This window comes from Hypomesus transpacificus, chromosome 16 (genome assembly GCF_021917145.1).
Source record: "Hypomesus transpacificus isolate Combined female chromosome 16, fHypTra1, whole genome shotgun sequence".
NCBI lineage: Eukaryota > Metazoa > Chordata > Actinopteri > Osmeriformes > Osmeridae > Hypomesus > Hypomesus transpacificus.
Window position 1 is genome coordinate 2,860,174 of NC_061075.1, and position 25,909 is coordinate 2,886,082.

The 25,909-nt window shown below is 49.2% G+C and overlaps 3 protein-coding genes across 9 annotated transcripts; 2 read left to right on the plus strand and 1 right to left on the minus strand.

Moving 5' to 3' along the window:
- The first annotated feature begins 1,537 nt into the window (after positions 1-1,537).
- srd5a3 (steroid 5 alpha-reductase 3) lies at positions 1,538-3,325 on the plus strand. Of its 4 annotated transcripts, none has more exons than XM_047036994.1 (5): positions 1,538-1,782; positions 1,901-2,052; positions 2,282-2,473; positions 2,630-2,779; positions 2,882-3,325. In XM_047036994.1, exons 1-5 carry the CDS (start codon positions 1,571-1,573, stop codon positions 3,139-3,141), a joined length of 966 nt encoding a protein of 321 aa, XP_046892950.1. In that variant the 5' UTR covers positions 1,538-1,570; the 3' UTR covers positions 3,142-3,325. The 4 variants fall into 4 exon arrangements, with proteins under 4 accessions (XP_046892950.1, XP_046892951.1, XP_046892952.1 ...); XM_047036995.1 differs by having other exon boundaries at positions 2,648-2,779; XM_047036996.1 differs by having other exon boundaries at positions 2,677-2,779.
- Positions 3,326-5,760: 2,435 nt separating this feature from the next.
- Positions 5,761-10,061, plus strand: tmem165 (transmembrane protein 165). The gene is made up of 6 exons (XM_047036744.1): positions 5,761-6,144; positions 6,516-6,741; positions 7,232-7,407; positions 7,716-7,898; positions 8,678-8,783; positions 8,876-10,061. Exons 1-6 carry the CDS (start codon positions 5,995-5,997, stop codon positions 8,950-8,952), a joined length of 918 nt encoding a protein of 305 aa, XP_046892700.1. The 5' UTR covers positions 5,761-5,994; the 3' UTR covers positions 8,953-10,061.
- Positions 10,062-10,476: 415 nt separating this feature from the next.
- Positions 10,477-25,839, minus strand: clocka (clock circadian regulator a). Of its 4 annotated transcripts, none has more exons than XM_047036742.1 (22): positions 25,734-25,839; positions 20,157-20,579; positions 19,855-19,946; positions 18,042-18,101; positions 17,475-17,623; positions 17,236-17,327; positions 16,945-17,034; positions 16,614-16,734; positions 16,383-16,496; positions 16,073-16,191; positions 15,897-15,979; positions 15,676-15,782; positions 15,293-15,440; positions 15,038-15,113; positions 14,431-14,575; positions 14,176-14,270; positions 13,968-14,078; positions 13,671-13,829; positions 13,405-13,566; positions 13,065-13,246; positions 12,571-12,856; positions 10,477-12,473 (listed from the first exon to the last, which is right to left on the minus strand). In XM_047036742.1, the coding sequence occupies exons 3-22, from the start codon at positions 19,872-19,874 to the stop codon at positions 12,132-12,134; spliced, it is 2,661 nt and encodes an 886-aa protein (XP_046892698.1). In that variant the 5' UTR covers positions 19,875-19,946; positions 20,157-20,579; positions 25,734-25,839; the 3' UTR covers positions 10,477-12,131. The 4 variants fall into 4 exon arrangements, with proteins under 4 accessions (XP_046892698.1, XP_046892699.1, XP_046892696.1 ...); XM_047036743.1 differs by having other exon boundaries at positions 13,065-13,225; positions 14,431-14,578; XM_047036740.1 differs by having other exon boundaries at positions 14,431-14,578.
- Positions 25,840-25,909: the final 70 nt, after the last annotated feature.

The window sequence follows — 25,909 nt, forward strand, 5'->3', positions numbered from 1 at the left end:
AACAAGGTACATTTCCTGTTTAGAAACGAGTCATGGAGTTGTCCCTGGATCTAATAAATCTCAATTGATCTCTAGGAGACTTCAGGGACCAATACCCGACGCACGCAACATAACCAGCATGGGTGCGTGACTACATCAAACTAATTTGAAGACAGTAAAATGTACACCCATCAGTGGCTCAATGTGTGAAATTAGGACGATGGACAATTTAATTGTCTGATGGCTGATATGTGGTTACTTTGCACAGTGCCTAAGAACAATCTGTTCTTACAAGTGTTTGCTCAATGACGAAAATATAGGCTAAATGTAAATTTGACAACGTTGTATGTGGGACAAGGGGACCCGGGTGTCATATCTCCATGTGTTTCCTGTCCTGGTCACTTCTGCTGGGACTCTTAGAACTGCCTCCCACCCAACACTTCCTGGAGGGAGGGCCTTTCCAGCCCACTATCAGACAGGCTACAGTGGAACGTTAACCTTATTTTACTGTTTTGTGTGGGGGTGTGGGGTTAGGAAGGGTAGGGCCCTATAGAAGGATGGGGGTGTAGGGGATTGGGTCGCGGGAAGGGGTTTGTTGGTGGAATAGGGGTGTGTGGCGTGGGGGGGTGGGGGTAGGGGATTTGTGCTTCCTTAGACAGGATGCCCTGCTCCTCTAAGAGCCATCCTGGAATAACATGCCTTAAGAGCATCACTGTACCGAACACATACGCGGGCACGCGCGCAAACACACACACACATACACAATAAACGAAGTGTATTATGATAGCCTATTGACTGTTGCCATGGTGAATATGGGGAAATGTAGGCTATAGCTCAGCGGTAGTCTGTTTGGATCAAGCATCGAACATATGATTAAATGAACACATAATCATACCACGAGGAAGGCTTGAGGCAGGTGGACGACTGGAGCCAACGGTTGACATAGATTTCATGTACAGTAGCTTATTTGTTCTTGAAGGAGCTCGCATTGGCTGCATCTTCCTGTCATTGACTGCATTACCCTAAACCCATTTCGTAAACCTTACTGACGTAAAAAAAATCTAAGTAATGGTTGCTTTCTCTGTTGGGGCCGACGATTAGGAACTTCTGCTCTAAATTGTATTCTGATTTGTTGGTGTTAGGACTATCATTCTCTATTTTCACCTAGGCCAATGCACCTGATCCTTGGATTTCTTTTTGCTGTACTTTCTAAATGCACCAAATGTATATAGGCCTATCGCTTTGAAAAAAGCGTCTGCTCAATGAAGAAAATGTCAACGTAATGTAAAATGAAGGCCTAATTATGCAGATTTGAATTCACTCCGTCAGACGTGTGTGGTCTTCGCAGTCAGATCATGCTGCCGCCTGCCGTTACCCTTAAGCAACTTCAACAACACAGGGTTGTCAGTGTGTCTCTCGCTCCATTAAGGACATTAAGGCTACTCAAATAATAACACGTATTTTGTAAAATGTTGCATTTGTTTGTTTTACAAGCTATGGTAAACTACGGGATAACAGTGTGGAACGAAACAAAGGTGTTCCCGTTTCCCTTCGGACGTTTCTATCTGTAGAACGGACTCATGTCGTAAAGATGTCAGTAGGGCTCAATGTAATTGAAACTACATGGTTGTTATTAGGAATATTATTTTTCTTGGCTGTATCAATCCACACGATTTCGCTTTACTTGCCTTATGAATGTGAGAAATTTCAAGCTTTCATTTTATTTCAAGACCTAATCCGATACGGTAAAACTAAGAAAAGTAAACGCGACACCTGGCTGCGTGTGTTTGACATCCCAAAAAGGTGACAACCTGTTTGATAGTTTCATAGCGGTTGCCCGGACGGGGGGGGGGGGGGGAAATTCCAAGCAGATTCCTGCTCGTTGAGCAGATGCTGATGCCCCATTGTTCCTTTTGAATAGATGGTTCTGGCACTTCTATGCAGTGTCTGTTCTCTGGAACGGATTGCTTGTGGTCGTATCCCTTCGTGCCATCCAGTGGGACGAGCCATACCCACCATGGTTGACTGACACACTGAGCTTTCTGGCAGGATCATCGGCGACTCACGGCCAAGGTAGCCGAGCTACATTTTCTTTACTCCGTAGTGTCTCGTGTTAGAGTCTGACAAGGTATGTGTTGTCTCTAGTTATTTAAATGAATGGGTTATTCAAATGAATGACCCACTCAAATGAATGAATCCACCAGAGCTCGATAACAACCCATTCATTTGAATCAGGTGCGTTGGAGCAGGGAAACATCTAGAACATGCAGGGCAGGAGGTTTTCAAGCCGTCTCTCTTCCAGCTCCACATGTGTGCAGCGTGGCGGTGCAAGTGCTGGTGTGGATTCACTGCCTCAGAAGACTGGCGGAGTGTCTGTATGTCAGCGTGTTTTCTGATGGTGTCATTCACGTGGTCCAGTATGTGTTTGGCCTGGGATACTACATCCTGCTGGGACTGACTGTACTGTGCTGGGATCGAAACACCGAAGGGAAAGGTGAGGGTTGACCTGTTTCCGGATGTCATGTAGCTGCTGTATCTTCCATCACATTCCTGTATGATCACATTTAAGCGAGTTCCAACCACAGATGTAAATAACACCTCAAGGACATTTTAGTTACCACCCTGTGTGATTGGGTGATGCTCGTTGAAGGGTGTATGGTTTCATTAGAAGGTCCTGTGCCTCCGGTGTTAACCCAGCTGGGTGTGGTCCAGGCGGCTGGAGTGCTGCTGTTCGCCTGGGCCTCCCTGCTCCAGCACCGCTCCCTGATCACTCTAGCTCACCTGCGGACTGGGGCTTCAGGTCAGCCATCAGCTTTCAACTTATCAAGTTCAAAATATGCTAAATCTCATGTTGTACCCGTAGTTTTTTTCTCCTTCATAATTTGATCTCCTCTTCATGCAGGTGCAGTGGAGACTCTGGCCCACCGGGTTCCCAGCGGGGGATGGTTCGAGCTGGTCTCTTGCCCCCACTACCTGGCAGAGCTGCTTATCTATGCGTCTCTGAGCCTGGTGTCTGGAGGTGTTTCTCTCACCTGGTGGCTGGTCGTTCTCTACGTCCTCTTCAACCAGATGCTGGCTGCCCTGCTGTGTCATCAGTTCTACAGGAGCAAGTTTGAGTCATACCCACAGCATCGTAAAGCACTGATACCATTTATATTGTGATTTTTGTTTTGTGTGTTGTATAAATCATTCTCTTTGATCATTGATAAACAAAGCTGTTTCTAAAATACGGACTGCATTACTCAAGGGACAGGGTCGTGCAATTATACCTGGACCTATACATGCTGTGAATATCACATGTTCCACGTAACAATGACAAAAATAAAAGATACATTATTGTATGTTTTATATTTTTACGAAGTGGAATGAGAATATGGGTTGGCTGTGTGAAAATAGGTTTATCTTACAAGAAGACATGGCCTCTGACATCGAAGGTGATGCTTAATGTTTAATTAATGCTGCCTGCGCCCAAAGCTTCAGTTACAGTGCGCTTCTGTCAAACTTCATCGCACAAACTATGTATACTTGATTTGGTTAATATGTAAATGTGCTATTATGTTACTGTGGGAGCGGGAAGTATTGCGTCGGAACATGAGCCACTGCTTTATCCAGTAGGAGCTAAATCTTTTTTTGCGTTTTGGACGTCCATATGGACGTAGGAGCTAAATCTTTTTTTGCGTTTTGGACGTCCATATGGACGTCCATAGACTGACGGCGATGGCTGCTGATCTTTGCATGGATGGACGGACGGCGATGCTGTTCAGAGTGCCGTCCATAGAGGGAGCATATATTTTGGACGGCGTCATAGCCGTCCATATGGACGGCGATGCTGTTCAGAGTGCCGTCCATAGAGGAAGCAGATATTTTGGACGGCGATGGATTAGCAGGGACGTCCCTCGTGCCGTCCATAGAGGGAGCAGATATTTTGGACGGCGTCATAGCCGTCCATATGGACGGCGATGCTGTTCAGAGTGCCGTCCATAGAGGGAGCATATATTTTGGACGGCGATGGATTGAATGTTTAGCAGGCTGTTGAGCTAACAGAACTGCCGAAGGCTACCATAGCATGTAGCTAGCTACATTAACTTTGGATGACTCAATCTTTTGTCAAGTTAATTTGTATGAATTGCATGTTAGTGCAATATTTACGCCTTTATTCTGTTTTTTTTACATAATCAGCAGTATGATCTCATGACAATATAGACTTGAAAAACAATATGTTATGGTTTGGGTTTGCCTATAGGCTACATATATTTTAATTATTTCGAGAATTGTTAATAAAGACTCATTTAAAAATTTAAAATTTGGAGTGTTAGGCCCATAGGCTATTACGTTTTGCATTTGTCTCCGCTCAAAGTGGTTCGTGCGCAACATTGGAGCTACTGACTGGTGGCTCCAAATCCACCCATAAAACACTTTAAACTGACGGCTTCAAAGACCTAAAGGGCAATGTATTTCATAGGGTCATAACACAATGTTAAAATCTTAATTGAGTCTTTATTAACAATTCTCGAAATATTTAAAATATATGTAGCCTATATCTAGGCAAACCCTATAACATATTGTTTTTCAAGTCTGTATTGTCATGAGATTATATTGTTGATTGGCCTACTTTTGTATGTTAAAAATAAAATAAAGGCGTAAATATATAGCCTTCACTTAAATGCAATTAATACAAAATAACGTGACAAAACTTATTGAGTCATCCACGGTTGCTGTAGCTACATTCATGGTAGCCTTTGACGGCTTTGGTTTGGCTCAACACATCGTATTGTGTTTTGCATTGGTCTCCGCTCCAAGCGAGTGTTTGTTGTTTTGCGTTTGTCTCCGTGCGCAAAGTTCGTGCGCAAGATTGGAGCTACTGACTGGTGGCTTCAAATCCACCCATAAAACACTTAAACTGACGGTTTAAAAGACCTAAATGGCAATGTATTTCATAGGGTCATAACACAATGTTAACATTTTAAATGAGTCTTTATTAACAATTCTCGAAATAATTAAAATAAATGTAGCCTATAGGCAAACCCAAACCATAACATATTGTTTTTCAAGTCTATATTGTCATGAGATCATACTGCTGATTATGTAAAAAAAACAGAATAAAGGCGTAAATATTGCACTAACATGCAATTCATACAAATTAACTTGACAAAAGATTGAGTCATCCAAAGTTAATGTAGCTAGCTACATGCTATGGTAGCCTTCGGCAGTTCTGTTAGCTCAACAGCCTGCTAAACATTCAATCCATCGCCGTCCAAAATATATGCTCCCTCTATGGACGGCACTCTGAACAGCATCGCCGTCCATATGGACGGCTATGACGCCGTCCAAAATATCTGCTCCCTCTATGGACGGCACGAGGGACGTCCCTGCTAATCCATCGCCGTCCAAAATATCTGCTTCCTCTATGGACGGCACTCTGAACAGCATCGCCGTCCATATGGACGGCTATGACGCCGTCCAAAATATATGCTCCCTCTATGGACGGCACTCTGAACAGCATCGCCGTCCGTCCATCCATGCAAAGATCAGCAGCCATCGCCGTCAGTCTATGGACGTCCATATGGACGTCCAAAACGCAAAAAAAGATTTAGCTGCCTCTCGCTTTATCTACAACTTAATCAGCCGTTTCTTGGTAACTTCCTTCTCTTCTCTGCACGTCTGGCAAACACGACACTTTTTTCCATGACACGTGACTGACAGGTCAAGTGTCCAATTGCAGCAATGCTGAGTGTTTACGTCAGAGTGTTTCTTACACGTTGTCGTTTCTCTGGTCGTACCACTGCAAGAGTTCCTCCTCTTGTAAGTAGCATGTCACCAACTAGATGTGCTCCGAGTCGAAAACATACCGTGAAGTTGACGAGTAGCTTCGCGGTGTGCAGCTTTATTTGACTTTTATTTTATTCTTGAAGACTTCATATTTATTATTCAATACTTATTCAATACGCATTTAAAGACGCTTTCCACACCAATCTATTCGAGCCTAGCCTAATCTCCGCGCTTTGCGTTGTTGAAATGCCTTTCCTGTTCGATGGAAGGGATGAACGCGCTAACAGAAGAGTGATGTGTGTTTTGCTGGCTGGGGTAGTTCTGGTGTTGTTCTCCGTTGGAGTTGCTGGTACCCCGGAGGAACATAAACCCGTACAGGAACAATTGCCCCAAGAGGTACACTTACCTGCTTTTTAACCAAAACACCTGTTTTGGCTAATTGGCTAACTTGCTAATGGTTGCTAGCTACTGTTTTGAGGACAAGACAGTCTTTCTGACTGCATTGTAGCTGGGGCCTCAATGTGTAGTGAGAAAGCGGCTTTACATAGGTTTGGTGTTATGTTTTGATTGGTAATATGACGAGAACCACATTTATATATATTAGCTAAGTGTTGTTGTTAACATTACAAACTAGATGGCGAAAAAATTATGAGGTTGTAACATTTTCTCAACTCTTCTGTTTTGCTTAGAGCAAAACAGGGAATTGCTATCAACACACAGAGCCAACTAGCTAATACTAGCTAACATGCTGGTTTCCCTCCATACAGAAAGTCACCACAGTACACCCTATAAGTGTAGTTGGAAGTGAAAATGATCCGAACAAAGGCAACCTGGGCTTCATCCATGCTTTTGTTGCGTCCTTCTCCGTCATCATCGTGTCGGAGCTGGGAGACAAGACGTTCTTCATCGCAGCTATCATGGCCATGCGGTACAACAGGTTCACCGTGCTCGTCGGGGCTATGCTTGCTCTGAGCTTCATGACCTGCCTCTCAGGTAAGAGGGGATGGGAGGAGGGAAGGGTTGGTGAGGCGATGGAGGGGTGGTAGGATGAATGGAGAGGGTCAAATATGTCTCAAGACCCACGATAGATTCGAGATTTGCTAAAGTGGTGCTTCCTTGGACTGTGTGTGTGTTCTGGGTTTTGTCAGGGCTTCTATACTGGAAGCGTGTGGTCTGCCTGTTACTGTACTCATTTAGCAGGCGCTTTTACCCAAAACATCAACTTCAAATTGAACTGCTCTATACACAGCGGTAACCACAACTCTACATTTACATTTATTCATTTAGCAGACGCTTTTATCCAAAGCGACTTCCAAGAGAGAGCTTTACAGAGTGCATAGGTCACTGATAATAACAAGATAGCCCCAAAACATTGCGAGTAGCCAAAAACATGAAACACATATTGTGAAGAACCAAAATAAGTGGCAAAGGAAAGAACCAAAAGAGCATGTAGTTAAACTGAACTGTTGTCTCTGTGTCTCAGTGCTGTTTGGCTACGCCACCACCATCATCCCCAGGATTTACACCTACTACGTGTCCACTGCCCTGTTTGCCATCTTCGGGGTGCGCATGCTCCGCGAGGGGCTGAAGATGAGCCCAGACGAGGGCCAGGAGGAGCTGGAGGAGGTGCAGGCTGAGATCAAGAAGAAGGATGAGGAGGTGAGGGCCGGGAAGCCGTGGGGTCATGCCTGGTCAAGGTATTATATCAATGTGTGTGGGGGGGGGAGGTAGGGAGGGACGTGTGCGGAGGGGTTAGGGGAGGAAGGGGGGAATATGGGTGGAGGAGAGAAGGGGAGGGGGGGTATGAATGTGTGTGGAGGGGTATGGGTGGAGTGGGTGTGTGTGTGTGTTGAGAAGGGGGTATGGAGATGTGTGGTCTGGCTCGGGGGTGTCTTCTGGGTCTGGTCTGAGCTCGGCTGTAGTTCTGGGTCTGGTGTGGCGTCTGGTTCACGTTGGGACTCTTTCAGCTCCAGAGGTCGAAGCAGCAGAACGGTATGTCGGACGTGGAGATGGGCGCCGGCGCCGGGGTGCAGCAGAGCCGCTGGCGTTACCTCATCTCCCCCGTGTTCCTGCAGGCGCTCACCCTCACCTTCCTGGCCGAGTGGGGCGACCGCTCCCAGCTCACCACCATCATCCTGGCCGCCCGTGAGGTCAGTCTGGGGCCCAGAGCCCAAGCTTTGAGCTGGAGCTCTCTACTGATCCAGGGCTTAAAGTATTCCGGCACCGTGCCGGATTTCCGGCGTGCGGCCGCAAGAAGAAAAATAAGGGGGGGAACTTGCATGCATATTAATATTTTTGGGTCAATTGATTTCACCTACCAATCCTATGAGAGGAGCACAGCTATAACTGACGTTACATGCCTATCAGAAACAGAGCAGGGTGGGTCCTGGCCACACGGTGTGAATTATATCCATAGGACACGTCGACGTTGTAAGCATGGAGCGCAAATTCATGAAGCCTGGGGATGATGTCCTTACCCATACATGTAAGACTACAAAATAAATGGCGCTGGTTTGTGGTTAGAAAAAAGTAGAGACGGCGAGCCTTTTGGCAGTTAGCGCCAGAAACTGAGGGAGCCTGGTGCTTGTTTCAGCACGTTTTGCAACAGCAACGTTGCAACAGCAATGCAACAAGAACCCATTAGTTTTATGAGTATAGCGCATCAGCAACACCCTCCCTTTGGTTTGCTTCATTAAAGTATTGATATTTGAGCATAAATCGACACATTACATTTAGCAGACGCTCTTATCCAGAGCGACTTACAGTAAGTACAAGGACATTCCCCCCGAGGCAAGTAGGGTGAAGTGCCTTGCCCAAGGACACAACGTGATTTGGCTCGGCCGGGAATCAAACTGGCTACCTTCAGATTACTAGCCCGATTCCGTCACCGTTCAGCCACCTAACTCCTATTATTGTGTTGCGCCCTCAGGACCCTTTTGGAGTGGCAGTGGGCGGTACCCTGGGACACTGCCTGTGCACCGGGCTGGCCGTGGTCGGAGGAAGGATGATCGCCCAGAAGATCTCCGTCCGAACCGGTAACCCCTCTCTCTGCCAGCTGTGGTTTCCCTGCCAGCCGGTCTCTTGTCTGCTCGTGGTTCCTTCATATTCTCTTTGTTTGGTTCCGCAGTTACGATCATCGGGGGCGTCGTCTTCCTGGGCTTCGCCTTCTCGGCACTCTTCATCAAGCCGGACGCTGCACTCTGAGAAGCAGGACTCGACACTCAATTTGTACATACCTGTAAAAGTTGTTAGACTAGTCAGAGAGGCTGTTCTCTTTGTGAGCGAGTATATGTGACAGGGTACTGTGTGTGTGTGAGAGAGAATGTTAGGCTGTGTGTGTGTGTGTGAGAGAATGTTAGGCTGTGTGTGTGTGAGAGAATGTTAGGCTGTGTATGTGAGAAATTTGAGGCTGTGTGTGTGTGTGCGCGTGTCTGTCTGTGGATGCTGTCCTCTTGTCTTACTCAGTGTTTGATCCCTCAGCTGTCTGAACCAAGAGCCAAGCATACCTCTCCCCCTGTCAGGCCTTTCTCTACTGCCTCCCTCCCAGGACCACATGCATCCTGGCTCGTAGTGATTTAAAATAGCCCTCTGGAGGACCCGCCCCTTACCCAAGCCCTATGTCCCTCCCTCCCCCCCACGCACCACCCTCCTCCCCGAGTCTGAACCCTCACCCCTCACCTCCGAGTCCAGGTTCCAGAGACCTGTGCATCTCCGGTCCTCCCCAGCCAGTGCTCCTCTGTTTTCTCCCATTAGCATTCTGCTGCCATGGCAACACAAAGCCACTTGTCCTGTGGACCTGAGGTGTCGATAACACAAGCGGGGTTTACACCTCCAACCATGACTCGCCTGGTTCATAACTCTTAACGGTGACTCCGCTGGTTTGTAACTCCATTCCTCAGGTCAGACTGCAGCTACACTTCCTCTGCACTGTCTGAGCAACACTGGTGTTCAAATCAGGCATCCTTTCCTTACGGTCACCTCCAGTAGAACAGGACACTTGGCAACAAAGAGATTGTAAAAACCCTGAGCCACTAAGTTACATCTTTTTATTGAGCATCATTTCTAATTTATTTTACAACTCTTGGAGCACAGATTATGGTTCATGGTTGTGCTGTAATTGTTTTGTGTTTTTAGGCTACAGAGTGTAGGTGAGTGGGTATATTTTGTGGCCTGTGTACATGGTAATGCTACTGTCAATATTTGACAGGTTGTATCGTAGAGACGAAAGTGCTAGTCACATCGATGTACCTTCGATTCCTGAACGCCTGTCCTTCAGAGCTCAATAAAGCCCTTCTCATTCAGGCTGTTCTGAAGTCAGATGTTGTTTGTGAATGACAGTACCACTTACAATTCATGCAGCGTGGGACTATCCTACAGACATAAGCATTTACTAGCATTTGTAGGTGAAATCTGGGACCTGGTTAAGGTTGGTTACGGGTACTAATCAGTGGGGATCTGGGAAGCCCTTTTGCGACACTGCTTGTAAAAAGGACTACTGATCAAATGTGATTAGACTGATCGAACTGTTTAACAGCAGTAAACCACCATTACAGATGTGTTTTGAGTCAGCATTTTCCAGGTTCATGGTAAGTTCTGCATCCTTACCCGGAGTAAAAATGTGAATTAACATTGTCACATGGTGCATGGAGACAAGTGGTGGGTTTTTCAAAACGGGTATTCCTACTCATCACACGCTACTTCCAAATGGTAATTTTAGACCATAAAATATTGAAGATAGTTCATATTTATTGGGCCCTTGTAACAAACAAATGTCGACGATGACAGTAAAATCCAATTAAATAAAAACGCTTTCAGTTTTGCAGTCCCATCTCCAAGCAACAGCCTGCACAGTGCATGTGTGTCAGTTTGTTTAAAAGCTCTGTTGGTGTTTCCTGTCGCAAATGGCGGGGGAATGACAGTTTGACATGACCATGATTTTATTCACACACGTCCAGGTGTACGTGTCGCTTCAAATCCTTCGTCTGTCTCTTGATCACTTTTCCCCCGCGCCCGTCCGTCATGATTTTGTCTTTGTGCAAAAGAATTGTGTCAGTGATATTGAATTACATTCAAGGGCTGCACTGCGTCACCCTGTACCCCAGGACCTGCATAGGGCAGGCTGTCTAACTGGTCTCTCTGCATGAATGGCCCATGTCTCTCCAGAGAGACCAGCCTTGCGGGTGTCTTATTCAACTTCACACTGCCAGTCCTGCTGAGGTGAAGACCACTCAGTCCTCAGCCTGCTTTTACAACTACAACTGAGTTCAAACGTGTTTGGGAACTGCAAGATCAGAGTTGTGTCTATGCTACAGCCGCCAGAGGGTGCGGTGGTGGGTGGGGGGGTTCCTGCATTGTGAACTTGAGATACTGCAACATGAAGTTGTCAACCCAGAAGTTGTTACTGTGCAAACTTGTGATCCTGCACCGCAACATCACTGGCAACAGTGACATAAATATGTTAAGAGATCAACTGTGACCGTTTTAAACATGATAGAATGCATACAAAATCTGAGGTTATTCCTATTGCAAAATATGACATCTTTAGGACAGGAAATGTATGGCGTTAATCCATGAGCGTTGCCATGGTAACATCCTGGAGTGTCACCTGGGTAACATCCTGGACTTTCGCCATCGTAACAACCCTGGAGGTAAAAGAATAATCTCAGTCTTTTCGGTATTAAGAGCTGTATGTACTGACCTACAAAACACTACACTGTATAAAAATATTACATGTCTAAAACATGTCTGTAACCATGATGTAGATCGATAATGTTCAGTCGAGTTGCAGACAGAGTGAGTATTAAACAAACTGTGACACAGACTGCAGCTGTCACTCTGCTGCACAGTCCAAACCTTCTCTCTGCTCCCGTTAGAAAACAGCATATCCAACGCTACAAATAACAGCACACATTTAATTTCATGCAGCATCATATAAAATATTAGTTATCTTTTTGTCCATACAGTATATTTACATATTATTTTACATATGTGTACAATCACAGCTCAATCCACTTTTTCTAAAATTCTTTTCGGACCCATGAATCGGTATGACAACAACAGTATGTCAGCAGGAGAGTCTGCCCTCTGAGGAGCCCAACACTGGAGCACTGAAATGACCCGACACACCAGTGGTAGCGGACAGGGCCAAGAATCTGTATCAAGGAGAGAGTCTGCTGTGGGAGTCTGGAGCCATGGCCTGGACTTGGGGCGAGTCTCTGGCCTGGACACCTCTCTCTCTGGGGGGTGTCTCTTCAGGCGTGGGTCTCTGGAGTCTCCGTCTCACACCTGGACCCCGGTATCTCCAACTCACATCTGGTTCCTCCAGTTCTACTAGACTCCACCACACATACCATGGAGTCCATGTGTGTTAGGTGGTTGCCCAGTTACTGAGGCTGTGTGCTGGAGCGGTCGGGCATGCTGTCTGCCCTGTGGGAGGAGAGCTGCTGCTGCTGCTGCTGTTGTTGCTGCTGCTGCTGCTGTTGTTGTTGCTGAAGTTGGTGGAGTTGCTGTTGTTGAATTTGTTGTTGTTGTTGGAGCTGTTGTTGCTGCTGCTGATGCTGCTGCTGCTGCTGTTGGAGCTGTTGTTGCTGCTGCTGCTGGAGCTGCTGCTGCTGGAGCTGCTGTTGCTGCTGGGCCACAGTGCTGAAGGCCCCGGGCTGGGGCAGGGGGAACGCTGCCTGCAGGATCAGCTGGGTGGGCTGGCTCCCATGTAGCAGACGAGGAGCCTGGGGGGTGGGGGGAGAGGAGGACAAGAGGAGTGTGAGAGGAAGGAGGGGAGAGGAGCAGGAGAGGGCAGAGAGGAGCAGGCGGGTAAGAGCGTACCTGGATGAACTGGGGCTGCTGCTGGGTAAGCTGGGCCTGGCCTTGCTGCACACCTGGAGCCTGTTGCCCCTGCGTTTGCCCCTGGTTCTGCGTCTGCTGTTGCACCTGGTTCTGCCCCTGGTCCTGGGGTTGCTGCTGGGCGATGCTGATGGTCTGTGTCTGGCCTCCAGGTGGCGCAAATGCAGTCACCACCTGACCCATGAACATGGTGGTCGGAACCATGACCGCTCCACACCCCATTGGACCGGCCACCAGCTTAGTCAGGAGCTGTGATCCAGCAGGGAACCTGGGAGAGGAGGAAAGGAGAGAGAGAGCGAGGGGAGGGAGGGAGAGAGAGAAGGAGGGATTGAACGAAGGAGAGAAAGGCGGAGAGTAACGGCAGTAGTAAGAGAGTGCATTTACAGTGTACTGTGAGTAGTAGCTACTGTAACATGTGCTGGGGGATTCGGCGTCTCCACGGCAACAGCCGCTGCGACGCTGACTCGGGTCCGTACCGGATCTGCCCCGAGCGGTCCTGAGCGAAGGTTGCCACGGCAGCGGCGTTGGGGCCTGAGTTCTGGGCCAGGCTGGTGGCGATCTGGACCACGCCGGGCTGGCCGGGCTGAGAGATCATCATGGTGTTGTAGAGAGACGCAGGCAGAACGCCCTGCTGGGCCTGCAGGGGAAGGGACGACCTCTGAGAGACACACACACACACAGTCAGCTCTGTGTCCTAGAGGTGTACATTCCTACTAATTCCTTCAGGAATACTGGAATGAGGTATGTGGAAGGAGGATGTGTGTGTGTCAGACAGACAGTGAGTTGTCTGACACAGGTGTGGAGGGCTGGACTGACCTGTGTGAGGGCTGAGCTCTGCTCTCGTAGCAGGCCCTGTGCCTGGGCAGGCTGCTGTGCGCTCTGCAGGCCTGCCACCACCTGGCCCTGCATGGTGACAGCGCCCCCCGGAGCCACGGAGGCCCCCGGAGCCAGCTGCACCGCGCCAGGCTGCAGGAACATCTGCCAGAGAGGGAAGCCAGAGTCAGGCTGGGACATACGCACAGGCACGCACATGCCCTCGCCCGTAGCCCCATTAGAGGGCGCTGCTGTGGCTGTGCTCTCACCTGCAGGCCCTGCCCGTGGACCTTGTGGAGCTCGTCCTGGATCTGCTGCAGCTCCTGCTGCTGCCACTGGATGTTGGCCTCGATCATGCGAGTCCTCTGCTCCAGCTGCTCCTTCAGGTGCTGCATGGCGTCCATCTGGCTGGAGAACTGCAGCATGGGCTGGCCGGAGGGAGGAGAGGAGAGAGTTAGGAGGCAGGGTCTAGATGACATCCCTCGGGAGGGATGGCGTGTTCGAGGTTCGGGGTCTCGATCCCATCCAACATTGGAGGAGGACAGCGCCGATTCAGTGGATCTCACCTGGATACTTGGCTGAATCTGCTGTTGTTGTTGTTGTGGCTGTTGTTGCTGCTGCTGCGACACCAGGGACGTTGCCGTGTTCTGCCCGGTGTTTTGGGAGCTCATAGACTGCTGTAGAAGGCCAATCAGAGGCGCCACATCAGAACCCGTGACCCCCCCCCACCCCATAATCTCATGCAACCACACAGCAATGTCGTCTGAAACCAACCTGGCTGCTGATAGACGACCTCCGCTGTGATGTTCTCTCGATGGCGGGCTGGCGTGCGGGCGCAGTTCTGTCTGTCTGCACCTTGGTCTGAGACGCTGAGGGGCACACAAACACACACTTATTTTTGAGGAACTGGTGGGGTGGGGGTGATTTAGGAGGGCTGTGTTGTGGGTGGTGTGAAGGTGATGATGATGAGGCGTGCAGTATGGTGTGAATGTGACAGTGTGTGTGTGTGTGACGCTGCGCGTGTCTTACAGCCAGGGTCGGACACGGCGGTGTGGGAAGAGGACTTGAGGGAGCTGTGCGAGGAGGCGGAAGGCGTGCGGCTGCGGTCGAAGCGTTCCAGCGCCTCCTTCAGACCGCACGTGTTCAGCTGAGACTCTGAGCCCGAGTCCTGACCCTGCTGGACCAGAGACACTAGTCAGACACACTCACACACACCCTGCTGGACCAGAGACACTAGTCAGACACACTCACACACACCCTGCTGGACCAGAGACACTATTCAGACACACTCACACACACCCTGCTAGACCAGAGACACTAGTCAGACACACTCACACACACACCCTGCTGGACCAGAGACACTAGTCAGACACACTCACCCTGCTGGACCAGAGACACCAGTCTCACACACACTCACACACACCCTGCTGGACCAGAGACACACTCACACACACACACACTGACCCTGCTGGAGACACCAATCAGACACACACGCTGCAGTCACCAGGGCACATATCCCACTCACATCGAGAACTCAGAACAAAAACACCTCCTTTTCCCCCCATTTGACAGGTCAATGGGATCCTGTACAGAACTATCCACCACAGCATCCTGCTCGACAGCGCGTCTTAGTCACCTTCTCTGCAGAGATCTCCGGGAGGGCCTCCTCGATCCCCAGCTCCCTGCGCTGCTCCACCCTCACCTCGGCGTAGCTGCGGCACACGGGACACACACAACGCCCTCGTCAGCACCCCGGCAGCTGCACTGGCACACCGGCTCACACAGCGGCCCCTATATTGGTATATATGGTTGTACCCTGCTGTGTCACTGCAGTCGTATCCTATTGTAAGGGGCCACCTCTTCCTGCGTGACTTTGGTGGTCATGTCTTACCTCACCACCGTGTGAGTGCAGACGATGAACTCGGGCCGGGAGTTCCACTGGTGGTAGGTGATGTAGTAGTGCGTCTGCAGCCAGATCCACTGCTGGCCCTTGGTGAGAAACCTGTAGTAGCACGACTTCCCCTTCCCATACTGCAGTACTGTAGGGGAGGGAGAGAAAGAGAGAGGGAAAGAGAGAAAGATAAAGAGAGAGAAGGGAGAGAGAGAGAGACGGACAGTGAAAGACAGAGACAAAGAGAAACAGTGCAGGAGACAGAGGGAGACAGGGAGAGAGGAGAGCCAGACAGGAAGGCAGGGTGAGTCGAGCGCAAAGTGACACCCAGTGCGTGAGGAGCAGAGCCCTGGGCAGGCGCGGCAGCGGGAAGACAGTCTCACACTGCTCGTGACACTTGGCCAGCGTCTCCAGGTCGTCCACGTGGTAGTAGTCGTACCCCGAGGTCCCCAGCACCTCGAACGGCAGGTAGCCTATGATGGGAGGCGCCCTGTGGAGGTAAACGACCACGCCCGTCACTCCACTCGGAACACACACACAGAGGACGCTGCTCGGGGGAATGGCTTGCGCCAATACGAGTTTGATGTCGGGGTGCAGAGCGCACCTGTGGTCCAGGAAGAGAAACTTCCACTCCAAGCTGTGCCTGGAGGTGAACTCCTCGTTCGGCTCGTCCACCGTGCACATCTCCTGCGGAGACACGGAGGGAAGGTGTGATGCCACGCGCACCCCCCGGCGGAATACTCCCAGACACAAACGTACGGTACGATCGGGACTCCCTACCTTGATGAACTGGGGTTTGGCTAATCTCACAGTCGCTATGAAACACACTCGGTCCCCAAACGACGAGTGGAGCGATCGCTGGATGACTCCGTCGAAACCGTTCAGAGTAGAATTAGGCACTGCAGGTAGAACAGACAGGTTGTGGGTGGGTAGGTAGGCCTGGTGCTGTATGGAGCCCTCTCTGACACTCTCTCTGGCTTGTAAGAAGAGGGCTTTGCACATCAAATCTGACTGGATTTGATAGGTGGAACGACAGTTTCGCCTGGTTCGGAGGCGCACCAGCCAGTGACTGAGGACCAGATGAACTCACCATTATTCAGGGATTTGAAGTTCCCAATGAATTTGACGTACTCGTACACGGGAGGCTCTTTGGGGTTGATGGTTCCTCGGAGCATGTGGCAACAGAACTCCAGCTGGTTTTTAGCTGCAAAACCAGACACTCCTGTTATTCACACCCAGGTCTACCTGGACTCGGGTTCGACCTTGGTCTATCTGGACTAGGATTAGGCCCAGGTCTGGTTTAGGGTGAGAGGTTACTTACTCTTCATGTACTCTGGGGTGAGCGGCTCTCCTTCCAGGACGTGGGAAGACAGGGCCTTGTACACATCAGAGTGCTCCGTCGCAGGGAGGAAGTTCAGCAGGTTCTGATCCACCAAGTCAGACTGTAACACACGCACGGACATACGCATGCGTATACACACACACACACACGTATGCACACACACATGACATTTTTGGACTACTGACGTAGGAAGGTCACATACATCTGCCTACAGTTGGCCTTGGTTTCGTCCTTCCAGTCGTTACTCTACAGCAGAACAGCAGCATCCCTGCTGGTTTAGCTACAGACCATTCTTATAAAGGATACTCACAGGTAGGTGTTCCAGCAGCGAGGTGACACTTTCAGAAACGTAGATGATGTTTCCATCGGTCATGATGGCCAGGAAGAAGCCATCCAGAGCCTGCCAGACACATCAGTTATCGTTACACACCACAACATGGGGAAGAGTCGTTCATGAGTCGTTTCATGAAACACTGGTAGAGCTCTGCCCTTTGGGTGCTTGATCTTCTGTACGTTCTGTATGCATGCAGCGCTGGATGAATGTTGTCCGCTTGAAGAATGAGACGTTGTGACGTGTGGGTGAAGCACTGAAGCGTCTCACCTCCAGCATCAGCTGAGTGAACTCTTCATTACTGAGGAAAGTCGGTTTCCAGTCCTGGCGGATTTCACTGGACTCTGACTGAGCAGCGATTTCTGAACAGGGGAGATGACATTCATGACTACCGGCACATTGAATACATACACTCAGGGTCAGGGTTACAGGGTCAAGGAACAAGGTTGCAGGGGTGAGGCTCTGTGTTACAGGGGTCAGGGTTACTGGGGTCAAGGTCAGGGCTTTACCTTTATGCTTACGTAGGAAGTCAATGCTCTTCTGCAGGATGGTGGACTTGTCCATCTTGCGTGTGTTGCCAGGCAACATGGTGCCCAGCTCCTTAATGAGAACATTGAACTGGTCTCTCCTCTTCTTCTCAGACTTGTTCCGGGACACGCTGGGGGTTCAGAGTTCAGACGGGTGGAACCACTCATGTCCGCTCATTACACAGTCATTTTCATCCCTACTTTCTACAGGCACTTTTTGTACGACACTTTGGATAAAAGTGTCTGCCAAATTCATCAAATGTAAAATTTCTGCAACAGGAGCATCTCGGTGACTCACCGAGGAAAAACGTGAACCCCACTTGAGGTCTTACCACAGTGCCCCGGGTTCAATTCCAGGCCGGGCCCTTTGTTGCGTGTAATCCTCTCTGTCTCCCCCCTGCCTTTCCTGTCTCTCTCATACTGTCATTATCATTCTTTTTTTTTAAAGCGTAAATGCCCAAAAATATTTCTAACAAAACAAATCTTTAAAATATTACAGCAATGGTTACTTCTACTCCACAGTGCAGCTTCTCTTGATCAGGACCTCACCGTTTCGCTTTGTCTTTTTCATCTTCTTCCATTAATCCATCAAAGATACTGCCGTCATCCCTGCAAGGCAAACAGCACTTAATCCACAAACCAACCGTTCACACACAGGGACTGAAACAGTGGCATGCTAACCTCACACAACCCTGCAGCTTCACACTAGGATGAACCCTGATGCAACTTCACTAAGATGAACCCTAATGAACCCCGATGCAACTTCACTAACATGAACACTTATGAACCCTGATGCAACTTCACTAAGATGAACCCTAATGAACCCCGATGCAGTTTCACACTAGGATGAACCCTAATGAACCCTGATGCAGCTTCCCATCAGAACGACCTCCAGTGTTACTCAGCCCTGGCAGGAGAGGGCGCTGGACATAGCCAGGCTATATTTACAATGGACCCTGTGCTCAGTAACTCAGCTGGTATCCATAAGGACAGAACAAGGGTGCAGAGGGGAGACCCGTGTTTAGTCAGCTGACCCAGACTGGCGTCACACAACCAACTGTTTTTAGAACTCTAACACAGAGCGTTCTTAAAGGGTAACGACACTTCCAAACTTTTTTTTCAGGTAGACCACTGTGGTTTATATATATATATGCGCACTGTTAAACTCTTTATCTTGGTCTTGATTCTTACAAATTTAGAAAAAGTATTTTGGAGGGCTTTTTGTGTGTGGTGGTCAACTGTATTTTTTTTTTGATGGGGAGGAACAAAGAGATGCCAGAGCAGTGACGCTAGTCTCTGTGTACGTTAAGGGCGTGTTGCTGATGAACAGTAGGCCCTTCCTGAGGTAGGGTGACTGTACACATGACAGCAGGGAAGTGGGTGCAGCCCTCCAGCCCCACAGAAAGGTAGCTGAGCCAGGCTAGGTCACGCCTCACCTCCCCCTCAGACGTGAGTCACCACCAGAGCCCTCTGGCATTGGCCACATGCATGTACCTGCTCGTGTCATTCGCTCTGTGGTTTAGCACTCGGCCGCAAACTGATATGCATATGAGATTAGAATAATCCAGGCTAGACTAACCCAGGTAATACTAACCCAGGTAAGACTAGCCCAGGCTAGAGCGCAACCAAGCTCGAGCTAACCCAGGTTCTAAGGGATGGAGCCAGGCTAGACTAACCCAGCTTGGTGTAACCCAGGCTAGACCCAGGGCATGGGTGTGTCAGCAAATATGCTATCTATTGTTGCACAGCCCATGCTTACAAACACACACTACAATTCAAACAAACCTTCATCCACTTTACCTACAGGCCCCTGATTTAGCCCCAGGCCCAACCTCAGACTCTAGTTCCAGTCCCAACACCACACTCTAGTCCCAGCACTAGCCCCAGATTCTTGTCCCAACCCTAGTACTAGACTCCAGCCCCCATCCCAGACTCTAGTCATTCAATCCTAGCCTCCTATATCAACTGTGAGGGCACACACAAAATCACAAGCAACAACAAGACACTCAAAATGGAGCTTGTCCGAGCTGTCAGCTAATCCTCGGATTAGGACAGGAGATTCCACATTGCAGGGATACGTAGCTTCATTCACCCCAGTCCAGGCTGGCTCTAGTTATGAGAAATACTGTACTCTGTAACTATGAAAAGCACTAGAGGTGTAAAGGACAGTGAACAGTTGTTGGGTTCTGTTTGGTTTGTTGTGATATGCCTATTGGAGTTTGATGGGGTAGTTTGAAAATGACAGTCATCTTTCCATCCATTGTGGAGCCAACAGACAATGTTTGGAATGTTTGTTGGTGTTTGTTGGACATTGTTGGTGCAGTGTGACTGTGCACTAAGCATAGTGGCATGCTTGACTCACCGGTCGATGCTAGAGGTCATGTTGTGGGCTGTTCAGGGTTGCCGTGGTGGAGAGGGCTTTTTTAACCGTGAGGTAGACATTGGTGAACAAGCCTAGGAGGTGAAACCATACATGAAAGAACGTCACATTCATCTTTTTCTACAGACGTGTACTTGAAATGTACATTCCCATACTTACGACAACTTAAATATATATGTATGTATGTTTATACTTATACTGGTACACTTTCAGAATAATATTGTATAAAATAAAAAAGGTATATTTCAAATAATTGTATAATGTTTTGTTGCATGGGGTCTCACCTCTTGTCCTGCTGGATTGAGGCGAGGGCGTTGGGGGGCGGGGTAGGGGGCGGGGAGGGGGTGGGGGGCTGTGTCGGTGCTAGACAGATACAGCAGGAAGCGCTGCAGGGTTCACCACTGGCCAGCTCCCGGGTCAAAGGTCAGAGGTCACAAGGAAGGCGTTGCTGTGCTGTGTTTTCCGTCTGCTGCGCGTGGTGAGGTACCACATGACAGCTACATGGAAGGACCTGCCAGGTCGGAGGTCAAAGTTCAGGGGTTGGGACAGGTCAGGGGGTCAGGACAGGTCAGTGGTCCCGGGTTTGGGGTGGACAGTCTGAGGTCCAGCAGCAGATCTAGCTTGAGAAACGCACAGGAAGGTCACCAGTCACATGTTCTGTCTGGGAACCCACACAGAACCGGAAGACTCCTTGTTGCTTCTCGGATCTGGAAAAGAACACGGGACACATTAACGTTTGACCCCAAGTCACACACAGCCTGCACATGCCCCTGACTCCCACATGACCAAAGCTTTGCAAACACACAACCCTGCACTGTCTCCACACACACACACACAGACTGTATACGCACAAAACCCTGTAAACAAACACACACCCACAAAAGTCCACAAGTATTTCTGCTCTGACTGACAGCCTCATGGTGTCAAGTCATGCGGGTCAACATTGGAAATCGGCTTGAACGCAGGATGTTTCATTGCAGAGAAAAGTTGCTCAACGACAGTGGAGGTTCATCCCACAGCCTAAACAGGGACCTGGGTATATACAGCAACAGTCCAAGACGTCCAAAACATTTTATGAGCGTCAAATAGATCCCATGCTTGATATGAGTCCATGTCGGGGATCAGTAAGCAACACCAAGCTATGTGGCTGATGTTCAGGAGTCTGTGTGATACAATACTCTTGATTGTGAAGGCAGTCCAAAACCTTTGACTGCACTGTACCAGCTTAATGCACCCCAGAGAGATTGGTAGAGAGAGAGCTCCGTTGTGGGAACGAGGGGATAGGGAAGGAGGCGCTGGGAGGAAGTGTGTCGCGGTCCGCTGACTCCGAGCTATGACGGCCTCGCTGCACGCGAGTCCCTCGCCGCACGTGACACGACCTGCACGCTTAAATGGCTCAGGCACAAACACAAAACTCCACGGAGAATCAGGTCTCCAAACAGGTTTTATAACATAATGACCCTCAGTCATGGCATAACGCTCGCCTGGACACATCTGGGTAAGGGGCCTGTGGACAATTGGCCAGAGCCCCAACTAGACCTGAACTCATTGTGCGATTAATTCCAGGATTAATTCCAGTGTCAGGAGAGACAAACAGATGTATTCATAGGCGTCATCTGTGGAAACATTGCTTGTTGTTGACTGGAGAAGTCCTGGATAATAACAGCAGTAGGTTATAACCATGGAGATGAGAAACAGGAATTGGAAAGAATGGACAGGGAACAGGAAGACAGCATCAGAAGAAGCAGGAAGAGGACAAGATCCGAGGAAGCAGGAAGGACTAAAAGGACAGCACCCGCGGAAGCAGGAAGCAGTACAGCTCCAGATGAAGCAGGAAACAGGAAGAAGACCGCTCGAGAGGAAACAATAAGACAGCATCATAGAAAGTAGGAGGTAGGGAGAGGACAGCTCCAGAGTGCAGCAGCAGTTCTAGGCTATAGTTGTGTAACTGTGACATCACAGTGCTTCACTGACCCGCTGACCCAATGACCTAGTTTTTAGTTTCCTACTCCTTCCACTCTAACCGCCCTGCTCTGTACAATCACAATACTCGATTAATCAATGTTCAAATCCCTAGGAGCCAATCCCTCCTCAGAACAAGCAGCAATTAGCCCTGAGCAGCCAACAGTAGCCCAGTTTGGCATATCACAGCATTCCTCAACCTATGACGCTGAGTAAAGGCAGACCCAGAGGAGCCAAAGAACAGGAGACAGGGAGGGGAGAGAGGTGGAGAGGAGACAGGGAAGTAGCAGGGGAGAGAGGTGGGTTGAGGACAGAGCTGGGCAGAGGGGACAGGGAGAGAGCGGTGACAGAGACGGAGTGGGGACAGAGAGGGAGAGAGAGCAGGGGGAAGAGGGGGACAAGCAGGGTGGAGGGTGGGGACAAGGAGGCAGATGGGTGGGGAGGAGAACAGGAGGGTAGAAGTGTTCAGGGAGCCGGCAGCTTCAGCCAACCCAACATGCCACACGTCTCATATTTCCTCAGCTTCCTCTCCGCCATCCCGTGTTCACACGCCCCTCACCAGACGGCTCACAAGTAGGTCAGCAGAGCTGTGAGGATGGAGCATCCTCGTCTCCACCGCGTGCACGCAGGATCCGTAACGCCATAGCAACCGTACCACCATGACGGGTAAAAATAGCTCAGTTGAATTCCTCCGCACGGGATCCTCTCTCCATCCCTGACAGCATTCCCTCTTCCCCTCCTCCGTGTTCCCTCCATCCCCTGCAGCGATTTATTGATTTATTATTTGATTGACTTATTCCTATTAGGTGTTTGCTCCATGTTTGGACAGCCAAGTAGAGAGCAGGAAGAGATGGCAGGTAGAGAGAGCAGGCAGTGTCCAGGTGAGAGCTGATGTTAGAAGATATTACCAAGGTAACCAGAGCCCACTAAGCTCCAACAACCAGCCGACCTGCGGCCAGTCAGTGTCAGAGCTAGAGAACCTACTACTCCACTAGAACATCTAGAGAACATCTCACTGTGCCAGAAGAACATACGGAGAACATCTCACTACTCCACAAGAACATCTGGAGAACATCTCACGACTACACTAGAGCACCTGGAGAACATCTCACTGTGCCACTACAGCACCTGGAGAACATCTCACTGTGCCACTACAGCACCTGGAGAACATCTCACTGTGCCAGAACGACATACGGAAAACATCTCACTACTCCACAAGAACATCTGGAGAACATCTCACGACTACACTAGAGCACCTGGAGAACGTCTCACTACTCCACTAGAACATCTGGAGAACATCTCACTACTCCAACGCGTGCACACAGCCCATACCCAGACAACCCATAAACACAGAAAAGTGTGATGTCATGGAGAGCCTCAGAACACACACTGTCAAATACACATTAGGCTATGAAGTACACAAGCAAACACGCGCACGTTAACACAAAGTACTCCATTTTGTAGACGCATACACACACACAACAAATAAGGTCTTCATTTAGCAGGCGCATATACACACTGAACAAACACCAGGCTCCCCAGGCTTACTCACGCCCACAGAAGGTATAAAGAACAGCACCTCTTTACCTGACATCCACACCGTGATAGGGGCGTGCCCGGCCAGACTGGGCTTCCTCATTATTCAACTGTCGTTTCACCTTGATCACCTATGCTTTAGACGACATTAAGCTTTAATTCAGTCTCACAAAGACATTGTCCACGGAAACTCCACCTAGAAACCATTTGTCTCCGCTGTTCTCTCTAAGGGCCTGAAAACCCTTACATACTGTACTCTGGGTGTGTAAAGGTACGCTCATCATTGCGTATTTTCAACAAATGTCACTAACTCGTCAATGCAATCCAAACGTACGACTGCGTTTTATCAGAACGCAGACGTTTCACAGCTCCTGCACGGCAGCCTATCAGTGTGTAGCACGGAAATCAGGAGCACGCCCACCCTCGGGGGACAGATCCGTGGACATACACAAGGGTGTGAAGCAGCGTTAGGGCTGCCCAAGACCCAGAGCTGTACAGCCAGCTGTGCCTTCACCCACTCACTCACTATGCTCCAGGGCCACAAAGTGACTCTTTGTTGGGTGTTTGCATCCTAAAGCCCGCAGAGGGGAATGTCTGAAAAAACCAGCAGCATCTTTCACTGGCTGCAGGAGGAGGAGGACCCTATGTTGGAAGGGGGGGGGTGAGGAAGTGGAGGAGAAGGAAGAGGAGGGTGAGGAAGTGGAGGAGCAGGAGGAGGAGTAAGAGGAGTAGGAGGAAGGTGAGAAGGAGGAGGAGGAGCAGGAGGAAGGGGAGCAGGAGGAGGAAGTGGCCCCTCAGGGCATCTGAAATGTCACCTCCACATGAACTCAGGACGAGCCCAGTCCAAAGGGAGACTTTATTGCTTCCGATAAACAAAGCATTTCCGAATGGCTTTCTAAGTCCCAAGTCACCTGCTTCTACCTCCTCAACATGACTCAGCATAGTGCACAGTCAACCCACTATTCAAGGCAACAATAAAACACATAGGGCTGGCACAAGAAGGGAAACATGGACAGACCCTCAGGATCCACCCAGGATCCGCTTTTTTATCGATATCAAAATCAGTCAGACACCTGTCAAGGACTGGGGTGGGTCACTACCCTAGCTTGTTGTGTGACTACGTCGTTGTTGGGTTGTGTGGATATGTAGTTGTGATTGTGTGGTTATGAGGTACCCCCAGTTGAGCATTTGGAGCACCCTACTTGCCTCGGGGGGAATGTCCCTGTACTTACTGTAAGTCGCTCTGGATAAGAGTGTCTGCTAAATAACTCAATATAAATATAAACACAAGCTTCCTCTCCTGTAAGCCTCCCTAGTTTCCCTAGCGTAGTCCCAGCTTCACCTCGTGGCCAAAGTCGCTTCTCGGAGTCCGAGCAGAACCCAATGAGTAGCAATCCAGCTATAGCCTTTGCATAATGACAATCAGTCTCGTCATAAAGATTCTTAACCTAAACACAAACTTTGCGCACCTTGAATGTGCACTAGCCTAATAAACCCGACGTTCCATGTCGAGTACATGGAACTGTCAACAAACACTTGCTAAATGTTCTGAAAACACTAAACATCTCTATCGTTTGCAGAGAAAGTTAGAAGGCTAATACCCGAAATACTCAGGTATGATGCAGTTTCGTGCCATGACAACAAGGAAAATGTGAAACGAGTATTGGCCTGATAATCAAATCACATCCGGTGTAGTCACATATGTAGCCAATTGATTATTGATTATGCCTCCTCGCGCACAGGCGCTTACTCGGTCTGCTACAGGTTGCTCCCTCATCCTTTAGAACGGCGAGAGAAAGCACTCGAGGTCAATTGGATTTCTTTGCACTCAACGTCCAATTCCCCTCCAATAACATTGCCCAGGTAAAACAATAACAACCACTTTCAATACTCACTGTACTCAGGTGCCCTGTGACTGCACGCTTTAACAAAGTCAGCACCACTTAGACATGAAATGTTAGCTAACTAGCTACGGCAGAGAGCTCAAGTGCGCGAGCTGTCATCTGAGAGTTGGCTACACGCAGCCGAAACTAACGTGTTTTATCTCTCATAAAAAACCAGGGGAACTGTAAAGGAAGCAGGCTATTTATACAGCTAAATATGTTATTGTCATTCAAATATAAACGTTAGAGAGCAAAGCGAGGAACGTTTTACATGTAATGATATTTGCGGCGCGTTATACAGTAAGGACAAGCCCCCCGGTTATTTCTCTTCTACATAAGGAATGTGGGTCACCAGGCCTTATGAATCAAAAAAGCATAGCAAGAAAAACTGCTCTTTATTCCTTCGCAATACCACTACTCCGAAAGACAACAACAATCGAACACATTGCATATATGTTATGATAAATGTCACTCTCGTACCTTGAATGTTTGTCCGTCCGTCGGGATTTTATTGCTCCAATTTATCGCGAGCAGTAGACGGCTCCGCTGTGCGGGGCTGAACTCAGTTGGAACAACAGCTAGGCCTACGACTGGCTCGAAACGCGCATGCCCAGTTTAACATCAGCAATTTTACAATATTAGAATGATAAAAAGCG